The sequence below is a fragment of the Pollachius pollachius genome (genome assembly GCF_949987615.1).
Source record: "Pollachius pollachius genome assembly, chromosome: 6".
NCBI lineage: Eukaryota > Metazoa > Chordata > Actinopteri > Gadiformes > Gadidae > Pollachius > Pollachius pollachius.
In genome coordinates, this window is record NC_136939.1 from 5,673,246 (window position 1) to 5,695,182 (window position 21,937).

Here is a 21,937-nt window from a genome sequence, read left to right on the forward strand (position 1 = left end):
GCAGTTGCAGAGAAATTAAAGCACCCTGAATTATCCGTCAAAGGCTCGCCAGAGAAATCTCGCGAGACGATAGTATAGTGACGTACGTGTTATGTGTTTTACGTGTTATGCTGCGCCGTGACGTTGTTTGGCTGCAGTTTTCCCTCCTCGCTGAGAAAGCTATCCGGCAATGCTGTTTGGCTAGCTAAGGAGAATTTGAATCGTTAACGATATTGAATTTTATATTCCATATTGTGGTGAACGTACGACAATAATTAGACGCAAATCCGAAGGTTATTAAGGGTATGTAGACCAACTAATGTATCCCTCTCAATGCGTTGTTTTGGTGTCGTTGACGTAGCTACATCGTTTAGCATCAACGCTAGTTTGAGCTTATCTACTTGATAACGCACTTTATTTACTTGGTTGCGAACCGTCAATTCAAAATTCAGATGGAAGATGAACTTGTATTTACCTTGTAAACGTTTTTACTGCTCAATGATCACTTATATTATGAGTGAAACTAGATTAGTATTTTGGTGTACAGAGCCATGCTAGCATGGCGTTAGCCATAGTCCACTATGTTAACTTGAGTTGAGCATGGCAAGTCTTCCACTCATCGTATCAGCCTTAATGTTTTTCTTAGGGGAGCAATGGAAATCCTATTTCTTCCTTACATCAAACAACTTAAAGCTAGAAAATACAATTTGCGTAAATGATGTTATGGAAGCTCGAACTACTAGTAAATAACACGTGGAAGAGAATGGTACAAACATATTTATTTGCTGAAGAAAAATAAGTTAATAATCAGTTTTAAGGTCAATTGTATTTGTATAGCCCTTAGTCACAGTAAGTCTCAAAGGGTTTAGTATTCCATTTATATTTATGACAGCCCTTAAACCCAGGGATGGGAAGCAGAGCAATGTGGGTCATAATCATGCATTGCATAGCAAGCAAAAATATAGAACAAATGATTAAGAAAATATGATTTATCCTTGGTGATGGGATGCCAGTGAGCAAGCTGTTAGCCGGCAGGAGTGTCCACAATCAGCATCACCGCAACACACTCAAACAGACAGCATTACAGATAGATGTGGCCTGTACTGTATAATCTGCAACTTTTTGTCTGTTGTCACTTCAATACGCTCAAAATACATGCACTTGAAAGAATGCATGCAAAATGTGAAAACTTCAATGGTCCAAATGAGACTCAGTATGTCGTTTGAAAAATCTACAAGCTCTAGTCTTTGTGGGGTTGTTATCTTATAGAGTGCACAACATTGATGCATTCAACTTTGAAAGTGTTCAACTGGATTTAGTTTTTTTTTTCCCACTCAGCCCATGTGGCGTAGACATGTGCCGAAATTAGGCAATTGGACATCCATTATATCCTAAACAAGTTTTTAGCAGCTCTTACATCTGTATCTTTGCTTTCCAACCAAGGTAAGCGCACGCAAACTGCCCTGGCTTGGTAGTTGGTAGCTTTCTCTAATCATCAGAGAAAGCCCATTAAAGAACAAATTTACAAGTTTCGATGCTGTGTTGACCTACGCCACAGCGCATGCTCACGGACGTGCATGCATGCAGCTACAATTCTCTGCAAAGAAAGTGGCTGTATATACGCCGGCCTATTTTTCATATTTTTCTGTGATGCCTGAAGTCCAGGCATAACTATAAGAGAAACATCGATTATGTTTAATGTAGATGACAAAATTGTTTTGGTTTTGGTGCTGATGAACGACATGCCTGTTAATGTGTCATTCTTTTCTCTATCCACAGAGCAGGCTTATGCAGTCTTGCTAGCCAATCAAGATGTTCAATAAGTCGTTTGGTGCTCCCTTTGGAGGAGGGACCGGAGGGTTCGGGACCGCATCTACTTTTGGCCAGCAAAGTGAGTTTTGGCCTTCGAGTTGACTGGTTCATCCCATAACACGCAGTGTTCGTAAGTGTAAATGAGCTAGGGCCGTAAAATTTGGATCATTCTAAAATAACAGTATTTTAGCTCCATGTCAGGCAAAGCAGGCATATTAAAGACATCATTTTGCTCTCTAGTACGTTGTGATGGCGTTTGCTATTATTGATGACGTTTTGTAGAAAAGGTGATATTTGCATTAATCAACTCAGAAAATAATCGTATTTGCAGCCCTAGACCGGACATTTGTCAGCATGTTGAGGCTACGCAATTGTAAACTGCAAGTGAAAAGTTAATTAACTTTTCGGGCAGATAAATTATTCGATGAATAAACACTAATTAGTAATTGTCCTGTCCTGGCCTCTTTCCCATTTGCAGATGCTGGCTTTGGAACCACTGGAGGATTCGGAGGCTCTGCGTTCGGACAGACAGCCACCACTGGAGGCCTGTTTGGGGCAACACAAAACAAACCTGGTTTGTCAACCTTTTTTTTTGTACACAAGTTTCCCATACAGTACTTCATGCAGTGATGGGACAGTGAAGCCTTCGAAATGTCGCTCAATTCTACCATGCTAATGTGTTCTACCCCCTGAGCCTGAGTCAATTCCCTGATATGCTACTGTTCCCTATCCAGGAGGTCTCTTTGGATCCAGTACCTTTAGCCAACCAGTGACGTCCTCCGCCACGAGTGGCTTTGGGTTTGGCGCTGCCGGTGGAACAACCACCAGCCTGTTTGGTAGCACCAACCCCGGAGCAGCCACCGGACTCTTCTCTCAACCCAGCAATGCGTTCGGGGCCAGCAAACCGGCTGCTTTTGGCAGTGAGTAGCAACAAATATGATATTTTCCAAATATCATCCCCAATGTGTGCTGAGGGTCCACTGGCTCTTTAATCCTTTCGTATTTGTTGACAGCACGTACGCTCTTTTTTCCCCAGCATTCGGGACCAGCACAAGCAGCGGAGGTCTGTTTGGGTCCACAAACACCGCCTCCAACCCGTTTGGGGGTGCCGCCACAGGCTCCCTGTTCGGAGCGTCTGGGTTCACCGCGGCCCAGCAACCAGGAACAGCCCTCAAATTCAATGTGAGGATCTCTCATAAACCTTCCGATCGGACCCCAAGTCAAGAAGTCTTAACAATCCCATCGGTGGAGCGTGTTGTCGTCTGCGTCTTTTGGACATCCCAACCATACTTACCTGTATTAAGAGACTTTCAACAAGGTCTAGTTGAACGACTAATGGATGCATACCTTTTCCCCGCAGCCCCCGACAGGAAGTGACACGATGGTGAAGAGCGGTGTGACGACGAGCATCAACACCAAGCACCAGTGCATCACCGCCATGAAGGAGTACGAGAACAAGTCCCTTGAGGTGGGTCAGGAAGGCTTGGACCGAGCAATACATCCACGTGAAAAACGTCTTCCCAACTTTTGTGCACTGCGGGAAAACGCTTTGTTTGGTGGAAAATACGCTGTCTGGATTTTGCCGCATGCTTTCGCTTTTCGTCAAATATGTGGGTTGCACCAGCAAAAGAGTCGTGCACAGGTCTCTGAGTGGTGACGAGGACCTTCACGTGCGTGCTGAAGCGGCGGGGTCATGTCCCTCTGGGTGAGCTCGTCTTGTGTCTTGTGTAGGAGCTGCGTCTGGAGGACTACCAGGCAGGCAGGAAGGGCCCCACCAACCCCATGGCAGCGGCGACGGGCGGCCTGTTTGGAGCTGCGGCTCCTGCCACCTCCACTGCAGCCACGGGCCTGTTTGGCTCTGCAGCCGCCAACACAGGGTTCTTTGGACAGGCCAAGACCGGCTTCGGCGCCAGTGAGTTCATTGTGTTTTCATAATATGGTTGGGTTTAGGATGTGGCATTTTTGGGCTTTTCACGTATGTAAAACAGTGGTGAATTGGTCTGCAGTTGTGGATATGATAAAAATGAAGGCGTTCACTGTTTGACTGTCTAGATTTAAGTTACGACAAAATATGTCTTTCCTCTACATGATGCAGAAGGGAAACGGTATTAAATTATTAATTTAATGATCTAAATCAAAGTAAAATACCGCTGCATTGACTTTTCCTTAATACTGCTCCTACCATTACTTGAGGTCCCACTCCTTCCGATCTGTTTCCATGTTTCTCAAACGGTCCTGATGTTTCTTGTGCAGGTGCTGGTGGGTTTGGGGCAGCCACTGGGAGCCTGTTTGGCCAGCAGACCCCACAACAACAGCAACAACAGGCACAGCAGCAACAGCAACAGGCGCAGCAGCAGCAACAGCAGCAGCAGGCTGCTGCCGCCAGCCTCTTTAAGCCCTTTGGTCAGACCACCACCGCACAGAACCCAGGCTTTTCCTTTGGCAATACCAACACCATGGGCCAGGCCAACACCAGCACCATGGTGAGTCCTCATAATGCGCGGGCGTCTCTCATACCTACCCCAGGAATCCTGTAGAGTTGAACGAATACGTTATCATTTTTGGTTAAATTCAACCGCATGCATTAATACAGCCGTAGACTGCTTCTGAAAGCACAAGCGGTGCACGTGACCCGGTCGTGTCCTCCCCTCTCAGGGTTTGTTTGGCAACACTGTGGCCTCCCAGGCGGGGGGGCTGTTCGGTGCCACGGCCCCGACCAGCGCCCCCACGGGCTTCGGCACGGCCACTGGGCTGTTTGGACAGACCAACACTGGGTTCGGCGCCGTCGGAACACAGGTACAGAGAAGAATGATTGGCATATGCCTCCTGAAATGCATGTTATCCTTCAAAATGCCCAGTGATTAAGTCTGCCGTTGTACAGGGAACACCATGCATACACGATTTTGTTCCGGTCTCTTAAGTGTTGGAAGGGTTTGTTGTTGATGACAAACATCAAGAACCAGCCACAAGTCAAGCGACCTGTCTGACTTCTGTCCGTCCTCGTCTTCTCAAACAGAGCCTGTTTGGAAACAAGCCGGCTGGCTTCGGAGCGAGCACCACCAGCACCCCTTCGTTCGGTACCAGCAGCAGTCTGTTTGGCAACAAGCCGGCCCTGACGCTGGGCACGGGAGCCAACACGTCCGCCTTCGGTAAGGGGGGAAGGCATGACACCAGTTCTAACCCTAATCTGCCTGTAATGGGTCAAAGGTTTGAGTTCTCTGTGATGACCACGTTGTGCTTTGCCGGTTGCAGGGTTTGGTGCCAACCCGACCGGTGGAGGTCTGTTTGGTAACAAGGCGGCCCCAGGGGGCCTTGGGACGGGCCTGGGAGCTGGCTTTGGAGCAGGTAACCATAGATGCAGTGCTAGGATGGATGGGGGTTCCCTTCCTTTTGTGTATTAAACCATAACTTTATCCAGACATGCCATGTCTATGATGTAGATGTATTTACATTATTAGGGTAACTGAACAGATTTTTCCACGTCGTAAAAATGTTAATATGCGCCAGAAAAACACAATCACTAGAAAGGCATTGCATTATGAGACCAGCTGTTTTTCTCCGTAGTAAGGAAAACATGAACTGTGTGTGTGTGTGTGTGTGTGTGTGTGTGTGTGTGTGTGTCTTCCCCAGCAGTAGGCACGGCCCAGACGTCGTTGTTTGGCAACACCCAGAACAAGCTCGGCACTACTCTAGGAACCATGGGAGGCTTCGGTGCTGGAGGATTTAACACCGGGGCCAGCACCCTAGGCTTCGGGGCCCCACAGCAGCCCGTGGGTCAGTGCCCGCCCTCCCAATCCCTCTCTAGTCGACAGCATCCACCTCTCCTCCCTTCATAATTTGTTTCTTAGTCACTCGATGCATCTGTTTTGCTGTCATTCTGGAAATGTTTTTAGAACCATATGTGTGTTTGTTGTCCCCTCCAGCGCTGACCGACCCCAACGCCGCAGCAGCCCAGCAGGCAGTGCTGCAGCAGCAGATCAACGCGCTGGCGTACTCGCCCTTCGGGGACTCCCCGCTGTTCCGGAACCCCCTGTCCGACCCAAAGAAGAAGGAGGAGGTGGGTCCCACTTCCTTCGCTGTACAAGCTAACAAGATTTTTAACAGTGATCAAATAATCATTTTTATTTTAAATGTAAATCGTCACTTCATCAACCAATCATTCGCAGAGATTGAAACCAACCAATCCGACGGCTCAGAAGGCTCTGACCACGCCCACCCACTATAAGCTCACCCCGCGCCCCGCGACCAGAGTCCGGCCCAAGGCGCTGACCTCGTCGGGGGCTTCCAAGTCCCAGCTGTTTGACGGGTTGGACGATGACGAGCCCTCCCTCACCAACGGAGCCTTTGTGCCCAGGTACGGCCCGCCACTGGCCCCACCGTACACCCCGCAAACATGGAGACTCCGGTCCAGGTCGCAACCAGGACGGCTGCAAGGCCCAGGGCCTAAGACTGCCACCATTTATTGACTGCCACCATTTATTACGTGGATTTTTCTGAGGTTGCATCGGTGCCATCATATCTATCAGGGTTCAGCCCAAAAAATGACGCTCTCTTCCATCATGCTCTCTTCCAGTGCAACCATGTAACATTTAAAATAAGTCTTGTTCTGTGCTTAATTTAATCAGTGGCCATCTTTTTGTCCCCCAAAAGTATTTGTTATGCTCTATATTTATAGTTGCTTTATTTATTATCAACGTGTGTGTGTGTTCTGTCCGCCGATAGAAAGCATCAACAAGCTGTGTTGTTTGTATTTGTTCTGCTCTTTATTTATGGTTGCTTTATTTACTATCAACCATTCTGTGTGTGCGTGTGTTCTGTCCGCCAATAGAAAGAGCATCAAGAAGCTGGTGCTGAAGAACCTCAACAGCAGCCTGTACAGCAGCCCGATCAACAGAGACACCGACGACCTGGCCTCGCCCTCGGAGTACCCCCACAACGGCCACAGGTGTGTGTGTGTTCGCGCGCGCGAACACACACACACACACACACACACACACACACACACACACACACACACACACACACACACACACACACACACACACGGCTCTTCCCTCCGAAGCGGTGCTCTTGTAATTGTTTCACATGACGGCTGGCCTATAGTTGTCTCTAAACCAATCCTTCCCTTCCCCAGCCACATGATGGACGATCAGGACGACCTCCGGGACATGGTGGTCGGCGGGGAGAAGGCGGAGGAGGACCTGGAGGTCACCCAGTTCTACGTGAACCCCATCTCCAAGCCCATCCCGCAGGGTCGCTCTCAGGCCGCCCTGCAGGACACCATCTGTGAGCTGAACATGCAGCGAGCGGTCAGGAATGGCCCCGAGGTAAACACACTGGAGGTCCCGACTAGGACGGTGGCTGAAGGGTTTTGTCCAGTGTTCAATTCAATTTTTTTTGGTTACCCCTTATTCACCATTACAGTCTCAAAGGGCTTTACAGGCCAGGTATTTATGACACCCCCCTTTACCCAAGCCTCCACAAGGGCAAGTAAAAAATCCCTTAAATCAGCAAGGAAGAAATCTTGAGAAGAAACGCTTAGTAGGGGATCCCTTCTTCCAGCGATGGTCAGGAGTGCAATGGGTGCCATAATTGACATACAGGTAGAAGCATGCAAAACATATTAAATTGATGATGGGGTGCTGGCCGGTTAACACGCTAGAACAGGCAGAATAGAATAGTGTTGAACCCTGGTTGTTGTAGAAAATAATGATGGATGACTCTGCGCCACAGCTGAGCAGTGAGGAGGTCTCTGTGTCTCTGGGAGAGGAGTCGCTTCAGGGGGAGCGTGAGGAGGAAGAGGAGGAGGAAGCGGTGGAGGACCTTCAGATGGCTCCTCATCCAGCCGGTCAGTGTTCTTCTTCTCTCTGTTCATACACAGACGCACACCTTTATCAATTTAATACGGTTGTGTGGCTGGTTGGACCCATCCACAACCCTAACCCTTTGCCCGAATGATTAACCACTTTGAATTCAACAGTTTTAGACTAGTCTCTTGGATTCTAATTGAGTTGTAATACCCGGTTTCTTATGACTGACTAAATGCATGGCATCAGCGTGGAAGCCATTCTTTTAAGTTGGATAAGAACACATTTTTCTGTTCATTGCTACAGGCATAGTGCTGTCTCGTGTCGGGTACTACACTATCCCATCCATGGACGAGCTGGCTGAGATGGTCGATAACAACGGACAGTGTGTGGTGGAGAACTTCACCATCGGCAGGAAAGGTAATGATGCATCTACCCAGATAATGTATGCCAACCATCCATGTGTGTTTGGTTGACAAAATGAAATGAAAAGCCATTTTACAACACTGCTTTAAATGTATTGTATTTCAAATTATGGCTGAGTGAGTCAATTGGTAATTTTGTTATTTTCGTTAATATTCATAATATACGCATCCAAAAGAAAATCAATGGATGTCATTTGCCGGTGATGGATTGCCTTCATGCTTCATCGTCTCGTGCTCCATGTAGGCTACGGTTCTGTGTTCTTCTGCGGGGTGGTGAACGCGACTGGGCTGAACCTGGACGAGATCGTCCACTTCAGACGCAAGGAGGTCATCGTTTACCCGGACGACAAGAACAAGCCCGCCCAGGGGGAGGGTCTCAACAGGTGAGTGACGCGCAGCAAGGTGCACAACATGCAGGCATGTTGTGCACGTTTATATAGGTCAATATTAAAGGTGACATATAACCCCAGGTGTGAGTGTGATTAGCTGCTACAAGCCGTTTTGAAAATCTGCCTCCTCTGACATCACACGTGGGCGTGTCCACCTAGATGTTCTGGATAGATCAGCCTACCCAGTGGACTGTAGCAAAGGTTGCTCATCTATCCGTCGTCCATCTTGTTGGACGCGCCAACTTGTGATGTCAGAAGAGGCCGATTTTCAAAACGGCTTGTAACGGCTAATCGTACTCACCCCTGGCGGTATAGTATGTCACCTTTAGGACACTAAAATGCACGAAGATGCTTCATGCATAGTGTTAAATAGTTACATCGATCCCAAGCCACTTCAAATCCGAGTCAAGCTAAGACGGCTGTAGGCTCTGCTCTGGCTTTCTCTCTTGAGTCACTAAGGCGCTCTCCCCTCCCCCCAAAGACGTGCCGAGGTGACGCTGGACGGCGTGTGGCCCAACGACAAGACCACCTGCACCCAGATCAAGAGCCCCGAGCGGCTGGGGGACATGAACTACGAGGGCCGTCTGGAGAGCGCCTCGCGAAAGCAGGGGGCCCGCTTCCTGGAGTACCGCCCCGAGACCGGCTCCTGGGTGTTCGAGGTGAGGGGCCGCAGCGCTCTTAAGGCGCCTCTGTTGGGGCTGTTTGTCCAAACTGGCTTTGAGGACCTCGTTAGGCTAGCCTTGCACCAGTGATGTGTGAGTCCCTTTAACCAGGGGTTCTCAACCACCGGTCCGCGGACCGGTAACGGGCTGCCGAGCATTGGCCACCAGGCTGCAGAGAATAAGAAATAAAGCCTTCCCGGAAAGATTATTCTTAATAATGGTCCTACAGTATCTGTGTTCATTAGATTAGATAAGGCAGGCATATAATGGTTTGTGTCCTGGTCGCTGCACTAGCGACCTCTACTGGTTGGTCGGGACGCCTGCACCCTGCCTGCATCCCTGCATATTTGAAAATATTTCAAATATGTTGGCGGGCCTCAGTAATATAAATGATGAGGAGCCCTGTCTTAAACCACACCTTTCTCCTCTCCCCACCAGGTCGTCCACTTCTCCAAATACGGCCTCCAGGACTCTGACGAGGAGGAGGACGTGCCGTCCAAAGCCGATACCAAGAAGCTGAAGACGATGCCGTCCCTTCCCCCCTCCAAGCTGCTCAAGCAGCTCCCTCCCGCGCAGCTGCAGGGGGCGCCGAAGGCTCAGGTAGACGGAGCGGCCGGTGTCCATCCACATCTCTGACATCAACGTCATTTGAGTACAGGTCTTAGGGGAGCAATCCTCACCCAGAATACTAGAGGAATGAAGGAAGATTGATGGTTTTAATATGAACATCTACAGGCATCGTGCTAACCAGACTTCATTTAATTTGACTGCATGGAAGGGGTGTGTGTGGTGTGTGTGGTGTGTGTGTGTGTGTGTGTGTGTACGAGGTTTGGGTGAAGGGCTCCCTTGATTACGAGTGGGAATTAATCTTGCCACATTGTGTCTGGTTTTATGGCATTAAAAAGGCCTCTTTTCTTTTCTGAATGCCCTGGAACCCACTTTGGGCTATGAATGCTGTATATTTTACCATGTTTGTTAACTAATTGATTAGTTAATTAATTGATTTTACTTCTTCTTGGTCAATGATGGATGCTAACATGACGGCTGATTTGGATGAAGTGCCTTTATGTCTTAAATGCAAGTTAAAGTAGATATTTTTGCTGTTCTAAAACGCTTTGTGTTTCCATGTGGATAACATGACGGGTTGCAATTGTAGACTATACTTAAATTAATCTTTAAGTTAATTTTCAAGCGGAATGGATGGGTTGTTAGCTTGCACTGTTTCGCAGTAGCTTCAGTATAGATGTTTTTTTTTGGAGATTTTTATAGAACCTTCCATTTTTATTATGCATTCTAATATTGTGACACTAATTCAGAATAAAATGCAAAAAATTATCTACAAATTTGTACGACAGCTCTGTTCCAGGCATGGTCTAATGTTCCCTGGATGGACTTTTTGGCAGTCGATGAACCAGATATTTTTGTATATTTATTCCAGATTTTACATTTTACATTATCATGCATAAGCTGCAATTCAAATAATTGGAAGGAGAAATATATACATTTGTACGACCATGTTTTTGGAAGTGTGTCGTGTTAAGTTGTCATGATATTGATCCTGATACCAAGGGTTAATGAAATAAAGTTACTTACTTAAGTGAACCTTCACACGCTGGTCTGTTAGCTCTGTTTCAGTTCATTACATATTAGCTTTCCTCTATACATGTCATATTCTAAACGAAAATACTACTACATACTAGTGTGCTAGAAACTGAACACACATCTATGGTCACTCACACACCTCTCTGTTTGCGTCTTGTGTTTGTGTGTGTTTGTGTGTTTTGTTCTGATCTAGTCCACCGCCATCCAGGAGCTGGCCAGCGGCCTGGCGGAGCTGGACAGCGACATGGCTGACATCACCCAGGGCTCCCTGGCCGACAGCCTGCTGGGAGGGGAGGAGGACTGGTGCTCGGACACCTTCAGCAGCCGCCTCGCCGGCCTCGCTGGTCTCACCGGCCCCGTGCCCTCGGAGCAGGAGCCCGTCTCGGCCTCCAGCCAGATCGCCTCCTCTCTGGGGATCAACCCCCACACCCTCCAGGTACAGCCTGCCGACGTCACGCGCCGTGGGGCACCTAGGGGGGCACTCAGCCTTCAGGTTGGGAGTTTGAGTGTTTGGTCAGGTATCAGTGTTTAGAGAGACTCTACTTAAAGGGGAATTTCAATAAGGGGATACAATTCATTAAACAGGAGATTGACAATCTTTTTAATAGTGCTTTCAAGCGATTAAAATATTTAATCACAATAATGCACACACACACACACACGGTGGCGGAGTGGTAATCGGGAGAATTCCCGGTGGGCCGTTAACGTTTCGGGCAGCGCCGTCCGGCAGCCTGAGCTGTGCGCCCGCAACCTCTCACTCACTCAACAGACGCAACACTCACAAACTGCCAATATCGCAACCAAGTGGATTTTGTCTAGAGGGGAGTAACTGAGCGGCCCCTCCTGAAGTGGTACAGTCCAGGTGGGCCTTGAACTGCGATTGGTCAGAAAGACGTAACAGCTAATGACAACATTGAACTCTCGTACAGGCTCGAACAGAGCGACACACACACTTTAAAGGAGTTTTTCACCCGCTCCGTATCCTTGCTTGCCCCAACAAGTTTGTGCGGCGTGCTTGTTTTGTTTCCGGTGTAGAACCGGTATGTTGTTGTAGTATTCTAACGTGACTAGTTGTTGCTAGACAGCAGGTGAAAAAACTACAACGTTTGCCAAGCCAAAAGAAAATTAATCGCGCGATAAAAAGATTAACGCCGTTAAAATTGGTTTGCGTTAACGCCGTTAATAACGCGTTAAACTGACAGCACTACTTTTATTACTAAGAACTTTCTTTCTATTGCAAACCTAATTCTGTAGGGTTAACATCCCTCAGGATCCGCCACATGTTTAGCCTTTTACACAAAACTGAATCTTATGATCTTCTAATCAATAGTGATTTTGAACATACATTGACGCAAAGAAAATAAGCTTGCCTACTCAATGGAAATGCCCTTGATTTTATAATAGTCACAGTGTGCCCTTCAAATGTATATTCTCTGGGCACTAATCTTATTTTTTTTCTTCAATCAGATCATGAAGGCCTCTCTGTTTACCGAGGATGACGATGAGGACGACCAGGATCAGGGGCTGATGAAGAGCACCGTAGATTCCTCCTCCGGCCGCCGTCTGGTTCCCAGAGTGCACAACAGGCCCTCGGGTACGCAGCTCTGCTCTACTTCCCATTTGGGCGGCAGTGGCTCAGGAGGTAGATCGGGTTCACTGGCAACCGGCAGGCTGCTGGTTCGATCCCGGGGCCCTCCTGATCCGAGTGCCGAGGTGTCCCTGAGCAATACGCCAAACCCTAACTGCTCCCTACGAGCTGGCTGTTGACTTGCATGGTTGACACCGCCGTCTGTGTGAATATCAGGCAATAATTGTAAAGGTCTTTCAATGGCTACTGGTTAGAAAAGCACCCTAAAATAGGGCTGCAATCATAGGCTATGAATACAGTCCATTTGTTTCCCTAGCGCTGCTTCTCTGTCCTTCTGAAGGCTGATTATGGTCCCGCGTTCACGCAAAGCAAGGGGTTTACGGACACGTTACGCCCTTGCGGACCCTCCTTGCGTCCACCGCAAGGGCCTGACGTGCGCCTCCCAAAAATCGTAACCTTCCGTCGAGGCGACGCAGCAGCGAGGGCTGTGATTGGTCCGCTCACTAAAACATGACGCAGAACCATAAAGGTTCACGACTGCGTCGGAGCGTCTGCGTCGCGTGAACATGGGACCATAATCAGCCCTTAACTCTGCGTCTCTCCCCCACCAGTGGGCGGTCTCCTCCAGGCGCGCTTCTCCTCCGGCCTGTTCTCCCAGGCCCCAGACCCCTCCCTGCGAGACGGCTCCCCCTCCTCGGCCAAGCTCCACCCTTCCCTCTCCCGGGCTTCCCCGGCGAGGGGCCAGACCCCCCGGGGCTTCTCCTGGAGCGCGGCCCCCCCACCGACCTCCTTTCTCCTGCCCGCCCGGGCCCCTGAGCCCTCCATCCGCACCGTGGGGGCCCGCCGGCTGGGCGGCCCCGTGGCCTTGAAGGAGTCCGTCACCCTGGGGAAGGTGGGTGCAGGCAATGGCCCCCTGGCTACAGCGGTCCGTTGTCAGGACTCAAAGCTGATTCATAGAATTGATTTTAGTATGAAAAATAAGATGGCGTGAACAGATAGAAATAAATTTGAATAACGCTAGAGCTGACAATTAATCGTTTTTTTTAAATTTTTTAATCCTAATTCGAATTTATTGTTTAGGATAATTTGTAAAAAAAAATAGGGTTAGGGTTAGAAAAATAAAATCTATACTTAAACTAAAACTACATATTTTCCATTCATAGATTTTCTTTCTTTATATATTTTTTATTTTTAGTTTTTCATGCCAAAGCCCTAACGCTAAGTTGATAACCCCATTACATGTGGGACCTTCCTGCTGGTCTCCCTGACCGGCTCCGCCCGGTGCCGTGGTTCGGCCGTGCACTAAACGGCCTTGTCCCTGTGGCGTTCCGCAGGGAGCCCTCCTGATGGACGCGGGCCTCTTCATGGGCCGGTCGTTCCGCGTGGGCTGGGGCCCCGGCTGGACGCTGGCCCACTGCGCCCAGCAGATCAGCGCCCCCCAGTCCACGGAGCCCCAGCTCAAAGGCCACAACACAGACTTCAGCTTCATGCCTCAAACCGTGCGGAGCAAAACGTACGCATGTACCCTCACACACACACACAACACTCCCCCCTGTGTGTCTTTGGAGCACAGAAGAATGGCCACCAATGGGATGTTTCGCGACAACATAGTTCTTAACATGGCACACAAACACACGCACGGTTGAAGATGTGTGGCAGTCGTGGGGTCAGTTAACCTGTCCCTCCCCTCCCCTCCCCTCTCCCCCTTCCCGCCAGCCTGACGGAGAGCGCCTTCAAGGTGGTGCTGGAGCAGGTGTCGGGGGTGGAGCCCGAGCAAGAGGAGGAGGAGGAGGAGGAGATGGAGGGCGAGGAGTCGGCGTCCAGCCTGGCCGTGCTGCAGCGCCCCCTGGAGATCTGTCTGAAGCACAGCACCGTCAGCACGCCGGAGGGGAGCACGTGCCCCCTGGTCCAGCCCCAGCTCGGGGTGTCCGCCCTGCACGAGTACGCCCAGTGGATCAGCAAGCTGCAGCAGAAGGCCCAAGGGGACGGTGAGGGACAGAGGGACGTACTCCCGTCTTCTGGCGTGGCTCTAGCGCCTGTTTGGAAGTATTGGAAGGGAATATAGAATAGGCTGAAGTGTACCCTGTGCTTCTGCAGTGGTCCTGGGCTACTGGGCTGAGGTGTGGACCCTCTGCGAGGCGCTGTGGGGCCGCCTGGGCTCCTCCGAGGCCCTGGACGATGCGGACGACGCGGAGTCCCCCGACGAGTACCTGCAGCAGCTGGAGAGGAGGCGGGCCTTCTCGGCCTGGCTGTCGAGCGGCGCCACGGGCCGCGTGGAGGAGGAGGTGGGCAACGCCGGCAAGGAGAATCACGCCGAGGCCATCTTCAGCTACCTGACCGGCGGCCGCATCAGCATGGCCTGCCGCCTCGCCCAGAAACACGGTAAGGCTCGGGGGTCAGTCCCATGGGGCGAGCTGGAGCCCCCCCCAGTTAGTAGGCGGGAGACTCTCTGAATTCAGAGGACTTCTGTCCGCTCTGACGGGCTGTGCAGCGCTGTGACGTGAGACAGCGGAGCTAGAGGGGTTTCGGGACGGGTCCATATTAAGATTCTTTTAAACAAAGAGACGGTATGTTTTTTAGACTGTAGAATACCTAGAACTATCGGTGATAGGATGTGGATGTGATATTGATGACAAACTGATCCCAGACCTAGGCTGGGATCAGTTTGTCATCCTAGGGTCTAGTGGTAACCTGGCTCCCCCTAGTTACCACTAGGGGGAGCCGTCTCGTCGCCCCTATAGTCATTCGCAAAGAAACGTGACTAAAAAAAGTATTTGCATTGCGTCAACTGTTCAGGCTTTTTTCTTTTTTTTTTTTTACTGTTCAGGCTTTTTGCATGATGTTTGCGTGGCCATGCATTCTTAGTGTGTGTGTGTGTGTGTGTCTGTGTGTCTCTCTCTCTCCAGGGGAACACCGTATGGCTGTGCTGCTGGCCCAGGCCATGGGCTCCCAGCCCTGCAGGGAGCTGCTGGGCCTGCAGCTGGCCGACTGGTGCCGCATGCAGACGGACTGCCACGTCAGCGAGGACCGCCTGCGCATCTTCACGCTGCTGGCCGGGAAACCCGTAAGTCCCCTCTCTGCTGGTCCTTTGGCTCCCTACTGGTCCTTTCTGCTGGTCCTTTGGCTCTCTGCTGGTCCTCTCTGCTGGTCCTCTGGCTCTCTGCTGGTCCTCTGGCTCTCTGCTCGTCCTTTGGCTCTCTGCTGGTCCTTTGGCTCTCTGCTGGTCCTTTGGCTCTCTGCTGGTCCTTTTGGCTCTCTGCTGGTCCTTTGGCTCTCTGCTGGTCCTTTTAGCTCTCTGCTGGTCCTTTGGCTCTCTGCTGGTCCTTTGGCTCTCTGCTGGTCCTTTGGCTCTCTGCTGGTCCTTTGGCTCTCTGCTGGTCCTTTGGCTCTCTGCTGGTCCTTTGGCTCTCTGCTGGTCCTTTGGCTCTCTGCTGGTCCTTTGGCTCTCTGCTGGGCCTTTTGGCTCTCTGCTGATCCTCTGGCTCTCTGCTGGTCCTTTCACCCGTTCGTTGTGCCAACTGAGAACTTGAAAATTTCACCTTTTAACCTAAGGAGATCGTTTGACCCAAAAATGAACAGGAAATCGTGGTAAAATGTAACTAATTGTACAACCATACTATTTGATATGTGGGGCTGCGGCCACATTCGGTCCTCCATCCAGGGGCCTTGCCTGGACAGGCAGGACGTGAGGGCCCCCATCCAGGGGCCTTGCATGGACAGGCAGGACGTGCGGGCCCCCATCCCCCCCCGCTCTGACGTTCGTTCATACCCCTCCCCAGGTGTGGCAGTCCTCCGAGTGCCTGGTGAACGTGTGCTCCAGCCTGGACTGGAAGCGCTGCGTGGCGGTCCACCTCTGGTACATGCTGCCCCCCACCGCCTCCGTGGCTGACGCCCTCGCCAAGTACCAGGACGCCTTCCAGGTCGGTGGTCTCACTCCTGGGTCTCACTCCCACTCCCTTAAAACGCAACATGGCCTCTATATAGATATAGATATATATCTAAATCTATAGATATTAGGGGTCTAACAATAATAAAATTATTTGCTAAGCACCGAAACGAAACGCGTATCGAACCGTATGAATATGCGTATCGTTGCACCCCTAATAGATATAGATATATCTATAGCTGGATGGATACATCTATCTTAATATGTCTGTCTATCCAGTTGTCTATCTAAATGGGTAAGACATGCACCACGTGTGACTGATGTGTGCCCTCCTCACCTCAGGGTGACGGGGAGATGGGGCGCTACGCCTGCGCTCCTCTGCCTCCCTACCTGGACCCGTCCCAGGGAGCGGACATGGAGGAGGAGGACGAGGAGGAGTCGGCCAAGCGGCCGCTCTACGACATCTGCTTCCACCTGCTCAAGCTGTACAGCGACAGGTAGGCCTCTCACCCCTGCTCAACATGCGCTTGGTCGGCGACGGGGTCGCTTTTCTTTCATTTTTTGTTCCCTTTCATTCCGTTGCTGTTGGTCGGATTTGGTCGTTTTGGAGGAAGAGCAGAGTTTTCTAACCTAAAGAACCCGAAAGATCCCTCCCCTCCCCTCCTCTATGTTTCTCCGCCATTTAGTTGTGTTGCGATTTCTGCACCTGTGATTGAGGGGCCAGATGGACTCCCTGAACAAATCAGGGAAGATACACCTTCAGTGGTCAGACGAGCCGGGAGTGGACTAAAATCCAGATATTCTAATTCTCCAGTCTTTCACTGACGGATGGCTCTGCCATTTCTAACTGATTACACCAAAAAAAACCCTTTGACATCCCAGACACCTACAGAACCTTTTAAGCAGCCTAGCAGGCAACCCTTCCAATTCATCCAAAAGCATATCTTCTATCCTTCCCATGGTGTCAATGTACTTATTTGTACTACCTTCATGACACGCATGTATATAATTTATCTTCCATACTACCCATGTGGATACCTTATGTTATCATCTTGTTTATGTTGTACGCTGTGTGTGTGTGTGTGACGTGTTCAAGCCACCGTGACTTTGAATTTCCCCTGGGGATCAATAAAGTATACATCTATCTGTCTTGGAACCATGACAACCCTCCCCCCCTCCCTCCCCCAGGCACTACAGCCTGCACCAGCTGCTTGACCCCCTGGCGGTCACCTGGGAGCGTCTGGACTACCGGCTGAGCTGGCACCTGTGGGGGGTGCTGGGTGCTCTGCGGTACAGCCACCTGAGCGGCCCGCGCCAGGGCCTGCTGCACGTCAGCTACGCCGCCCAGCTGGAGAGCGCCGGCCTCTGGCACCTGGCCGTCTTCGTCCTGCTGCACATCCCCGACCACGCGTACGTTACCGCGGCAACCCCAACCGGGCGCGGCCCTGGGGGGCCCCCTTCGGTCGCCGTTGATTGTTTGGACATTGCAATGAAAGGGCGTCCCCGGTTGTTAAGTGTTTGTCGTGATTTATTCCCGTGATGGGAGGAGGCGGCGGTATAAGTGTGTTGACCACAGAAACCCGTTCACAACACGTTATTACCTGCCGTACTGACCGGCTCGGACAAGAGCTGATACCGATTGGCCGGGTTATGGCTCCACGTCGACGCAACGCAAGGACCGCGCAGACGCTTCGACGCAGTCGTGAACCTGTGTGGTTCTGCGTCGGGTTTTAGTGAGCGGACCAATCACAGCCCTTGCCGCTGTGTCGCCTCGATGCAAGGTTACAATTTTTGGGAGGCGCACGTCCGGCCCTGGCGGTGGACACAAGCAGGGTCCGCAAGGACGTAAGGGGTCCGTAACCCCCTTGCGTTACGTCGACGTGGAACCACAACTAAGCCTTTAGTCCTGTGTGTCCATGTTTTTAAAAACACCCGATTTTAAAAAGAAAAAACGTCCGATGCAAAGCAAAAAGACGTGCACGGATCTCTTCCTCTTAGCGGGTCAGTCTCCTCCCTGGTACGGACCAACAGTGTGTGCATGTTAACGGCCCCTCTCCCTCTGCAGGCTGCGGGAGCGCGCCGTCAGGGAGATGCTGAGCCTCTACTGCCCCCTGCTGCGCACGGAGGACTCGGACCGCAGGGAGCGCTTCCTCACCGAGCGGCTGCAGCTGCCCGAGCAGTGGCTCCACGAGGCCAAGGCCATGCGGGCACGCCGTGACGGGGACCGCCACCAGGAGGCGCTGCACCTCTACCAGGCCGGCTCCTGGAACCACTGCCACAAGCTGCTCATCCAGCACCTGGCTTCAGGTAGGCCCCGCCGCCGCCTCGCCCCGTCAGACCAAACCAAACGCTCTGTGGTGGTACCGAGTCCAGTCCAGCCTGTTTAGGCACACAAGTGATTTGGATTAGCCGTTTGGAAGATCAGCCTCGTCTTGTATCTTCTTGTAGATGTATGACGGATAGATGAGCAACGTTTGCTACAGTCCGCTGGGTAGGCTGGTAGACTGGTCTATCCAGCACACATCTAGGCGGACACGCCCACTTGGGATGTCAGAAGAGGCAGGACGGCTTGTAAAGGCTAATCACATTCACACCTGGGGGTACCATATATCACCTTTTTAATGAGCGGGTAAAAATGGGGCACTTATTTCAGAAGACTTTTATTGTGAAGACGACATTAAAAAGACAAACGCAACCGCCCACCCACCCAAGCGCTCCTTCTCCCCCCCCGCCCAGACTGCATCATCAACGACAACCACGCCTACCTGCTGGAGTTCCTGGAGGGCCTGTCCCTCCAGGAACGCAGCGTCAGCATCCAGGACTGGGACACGGCGGGACGCGTGTACCTGGACTACATCCGGGTCATCCAGAGCCTGCAGGACATCCAGCAGGTACTACCCTACCAGTGTTGCCAAAAGAAATCACGCTGGAAGTCGCTAGAACTTGCTAGTATGCGTAATGACGTCAAACGTGTTCCATTTGACATTTTATTGAGGGGGCTTGTGGGAAACAATGAAAGCAGCAAGGGATTGGGATTGGGACTGGGAAGGGGCAGGGACTGGAGATGAGGGAGGGAAAGAGGGAGAGAGCTGTGTGCGGTGCAGAGGAGAGGGATAACAGGAGAAAAAAACCAAAAGTCAGTCACACAAAAAAGTCGCCAGGTTTACCGCCAGTCTCTAGATAAGCTTTTTAGTCGCCAGAGATGGCCAGAAGTCGCTAAATCTAGCGTCAGCGGCACCACAGCTTCCTGGCCCTCCGGCCTGGTGGCTGTGGTCCCTCCTGGGGGCTGTGGTCCGTCGGGCCGCGTTCCCCCCCCTCATGGCGTCTGTCTGCTCCCCTCCTCCCAGATGGACAGCCCCGGCTACGAGACGGAGCGCCTCTACACGGAGGTGACCTCGCTCTGCAGCCGCATCCAGCTGCTGCCCTGCACCACCGCCAAGGACTGCCTGGCCCAGTCCGGTAAGACCCGCTCCGAGCGGCCAGAGCCGGCCGCTCGATCAGACCCACAATGCAACAGTGGGTGACCAACTGCGGCCGGGCGCTTTGCTTTGGGGGATTGACGTCTGGTGTTGCATTCCTCTTCTTCTTTCAGTCTACATGTCATCGTTTTTTCATCGATGAAACTCCCTTCTACCGTGTTTCCTCTTTGTCGCACATATTATGGGATGGTTTTAGCTCGCTATCTGAAAACATGATGATGAGCACATCAACATGAAGTGGGTGGAGTTAGCACTTAACTTGGTGAGGAACATGGGCTTGTGCAATTTTGCCTTTTTATTTCAATGCCTTTTCAATGGACAGATTAACCACACTTTTATGCTAGAATTCAGATTAAAGTCATTTTATTAACGTGGTTTTCAGTATCCAATCGTTTTATTAAGGCGGCATTGTTGGACAATTATCCATAACCAATATTTACTAAACGATTACACACATTTTTTTGAGAAATTGTCCAATTTACCCCCTGCGTTCCCACAAAGTACCCCCTACCCTCTCCTGAGCAGCCCTTACCTAACGTACCCCCCCCCCCCCCTCCAGAGATGGCCAAGCGCGTGGCCAACATCCTGCGGGTGGTGCTGAGCCTGCAGCAGGCCGGGGAGGGGGGAGCCGACTCCCTCCTCCAGCCCCCCCACGCCAAGCTGACGGCCCTCATCACGCGCCTGCCCATGCCCGAAGACTACGCCCTGGAGGAGCTGCGGGGGCTCACCCAGTCCTACCTCAGGCACCTCATCGACGTCCAGTGATGCGGGGGGGGGCCAACGCAAGAAGGCGCGGGCGTCCCCTGACACCCGGGCACAGTCGGCGGCTACGGCACCTTTTCCTTTTTTCTTTCTTTTTTAAAAAAGGGCCGCGGAGGGGGATTGTTGAGGTTGACATGACGCAACATGGGCATGCCCTTGCACTTACAGGACACAATCACCATGGGAACGACTCACTCGGAAAGCGTCGTGCTGGGCGTGTCTGGGGAGAAACGGCCGCTGAGTCCCGGAACTACCACCAAATCATGCAGACCAAGGACCCTTTTGGATTCGGAGATCATCTTGACACGTTGGCCGTGCTTGTTCTGTGTCGTCTTCGGAGTAGGGGGCGAGGGGGCATGTGGCGACCAGATGAAAAGGACCGATGGAAAGGTTAGGGATGGACGCTGAAGACTCAAGACTACTGCCCCAACTCGTATACAACAGCTTGGATATGGTGTCTCGGTTGCCATGTGATGGAAATATGTTGTATACCTATCATTCCGTGCGTTTGTGTGTGTGTGTGTTCGTTTATATTTTCATGTCCATGGAGATGATTCACGAATGCAAAAAAAACGAAATCTTGTTATTCCTTAGAATGGCGAGCTGTTTTTAGTTCATTAAAGTATATTTTCATTTTCCCACATAGCTCCCCAGAATGTTTCGATTGGCCTATTGGTTGAATTGCGTGTGTTTTGTTGCGCCGGAGGATGCATGTTTAGTGTGTGTGTGTAAGCCAAGCATTTAAATGACTTTAAATACGGTCGTATGGTTTGGCTCAACAAGACACTTGACCACATGATGATAAGAGGAACACGATTGGATTTCTTTGTCAATATGTGAATAGCGATGATCTATCTTTCTATAGAGGATAACTCTTGTATAAAGACAATTGGACAACTTGGGATGTTTATGCTTTTGGATGTTTCCGAGGAGACTCAGTAAAAATTGTAAAATGCGGAAAGGTCTATTTTTGTAGGGTTTTTCTTACTCTTTGGGTGTGCATGCCCTAGCCAGGAAGGAACTTTGTGCAGTTCTAGAGAATGATTTGGCGTAAGATTTATATTGTATATTGAACATACACATTTGAGTTTCATTCCATCAGTGTGTTCATTATATATAACATTGCAATGCGTGTTGTGACGTTTGACTTTCAGAAGGTACAACCTCGGCTTGTTTAGGCTTTTAAACAGCGTCTGTCTGCGATATATTTACACTTCACAGACGCGGCCATTTGTACTGAACGCATCAAAGGGTATTCGTTGGATAGCATCCCGAAGTGTCACTCTAATTGCTGATGTAGTGTTGCCATATACCTGCCGACTCAAGTGTTTATTTTGTCTGAAATGACACAGCCGATTTTTTTTTTCTTTGAGAGATGTGTGTGTGTTAAGAAATCCTCACTCGCAGAATATTGATGCACACAGTGCCTTTCCCGTATTGAATCTCTAAAGTGCGTTGCTCCGTGTGTGTGTGTGTGCGTATGGTTTTAATAAAGTGAATTAAAGTGTAAAAGTGACCTTTTGAAGTTGGTGTATTTGTGACGTCT

General features: G+C 50.7%; 1 protein-coding gene across 2 annotated transcripts; it reads left to right on the forward strand.

Moving 5' to 3' along the window:
• Window positions 1-131: 131 nt before the first annotated feature.
• On the forward strand, window positions 132-21,907 carry nup98 (nucleoporin 98 and 96 precursor). 2 transcript variants are annotated; one of them, XM_079738037.1, is made up of 35 exons: window positions 132-282; window positions 1,759-1,870; window positions 2,270-2,365; window positions 2,526-2,711; window positions 2,828-2,973; window positions 3,152-3,259; window positions 3,523-3,703; window positions 4,045-4,274; window positions 4,447-4,587; window positions 4,808-4,940; window positions 5,044-5,136; window positions 5,422-5,565; window positions 5,715-5,848; window positions 5,958-6,145; window positions 6,620-6,736; window positions 6,926-7,118; window positions 7,525-7,639; window positions 7,905-8,018; window positions 8,268-8,406; window positions 8,894-9,071; window positions 9,513-9,674; window positions 10,870-11,112; window positions 12,144-12,270; window positions 12,876-13,156; window positions 13,599-13,777; window positions 13,981-14,252; window positions 14,362-14,646; window positions 15,171-15,328; window positions 16,044-16,184; window positions 16,493-16,647; window positions 17,339-17,560; window positions 18,216-18,457; window positions 18,887-19,041; window positions 19,498-19,609; window positions 20,189-21,907. In XM_079738037.1, the coding sequence occupies exons 2-35, from the start codon at window positions 1,792-1,794 to the stop codon at window positions 20,392-20,394; spliced, it is 5,655 nt and encodes a 1,884-aa protein (XP_079594163.1). In that variant the 5' UTR covers window positions 132-282; window positions 1,759-1,791; the 3' UTR covers window positions 20,395-21,907. The 2 variants fall into 2 exon arrangements, with proteins under 2 accessions (XP_079594163.1, XP_079594164.1); XM_079738038.1 differs by having other exon boundaries at window positions 5,425-5,565.
• The last annotated feature ends 30 nt before the right edge of the window (window positions 21,908-21,937 follow it).

What these genes read in the sequence shown, in the direction of transcription:
- nup98 (XM_079738037.1), top strand. Translation starts at nt 1,792, where the DNA reads ATGTTCAATAAGTCGTTTGGTGCTCCCTTTGGAGGAGGGACCGGAGGG. An exon ending in GGGAGCTGGCTTTGGAGCAG is followed by an intron (nt 5,137 to 5,421) that starts GTAACCATAGAT and finishes TGTCTTCCCCAG; the next exon opens with CAGTAGGCACGGCCCAGACG. An exon ending in CTTCACCATCGGCAGGAAAG is followed by an intron (nt 8,019 to 8,267) that starts GTAATGATGCAT and finishes TGCTCCATGTAG; the next exon opens with GCTACGGTTCTGTGTTCTTC.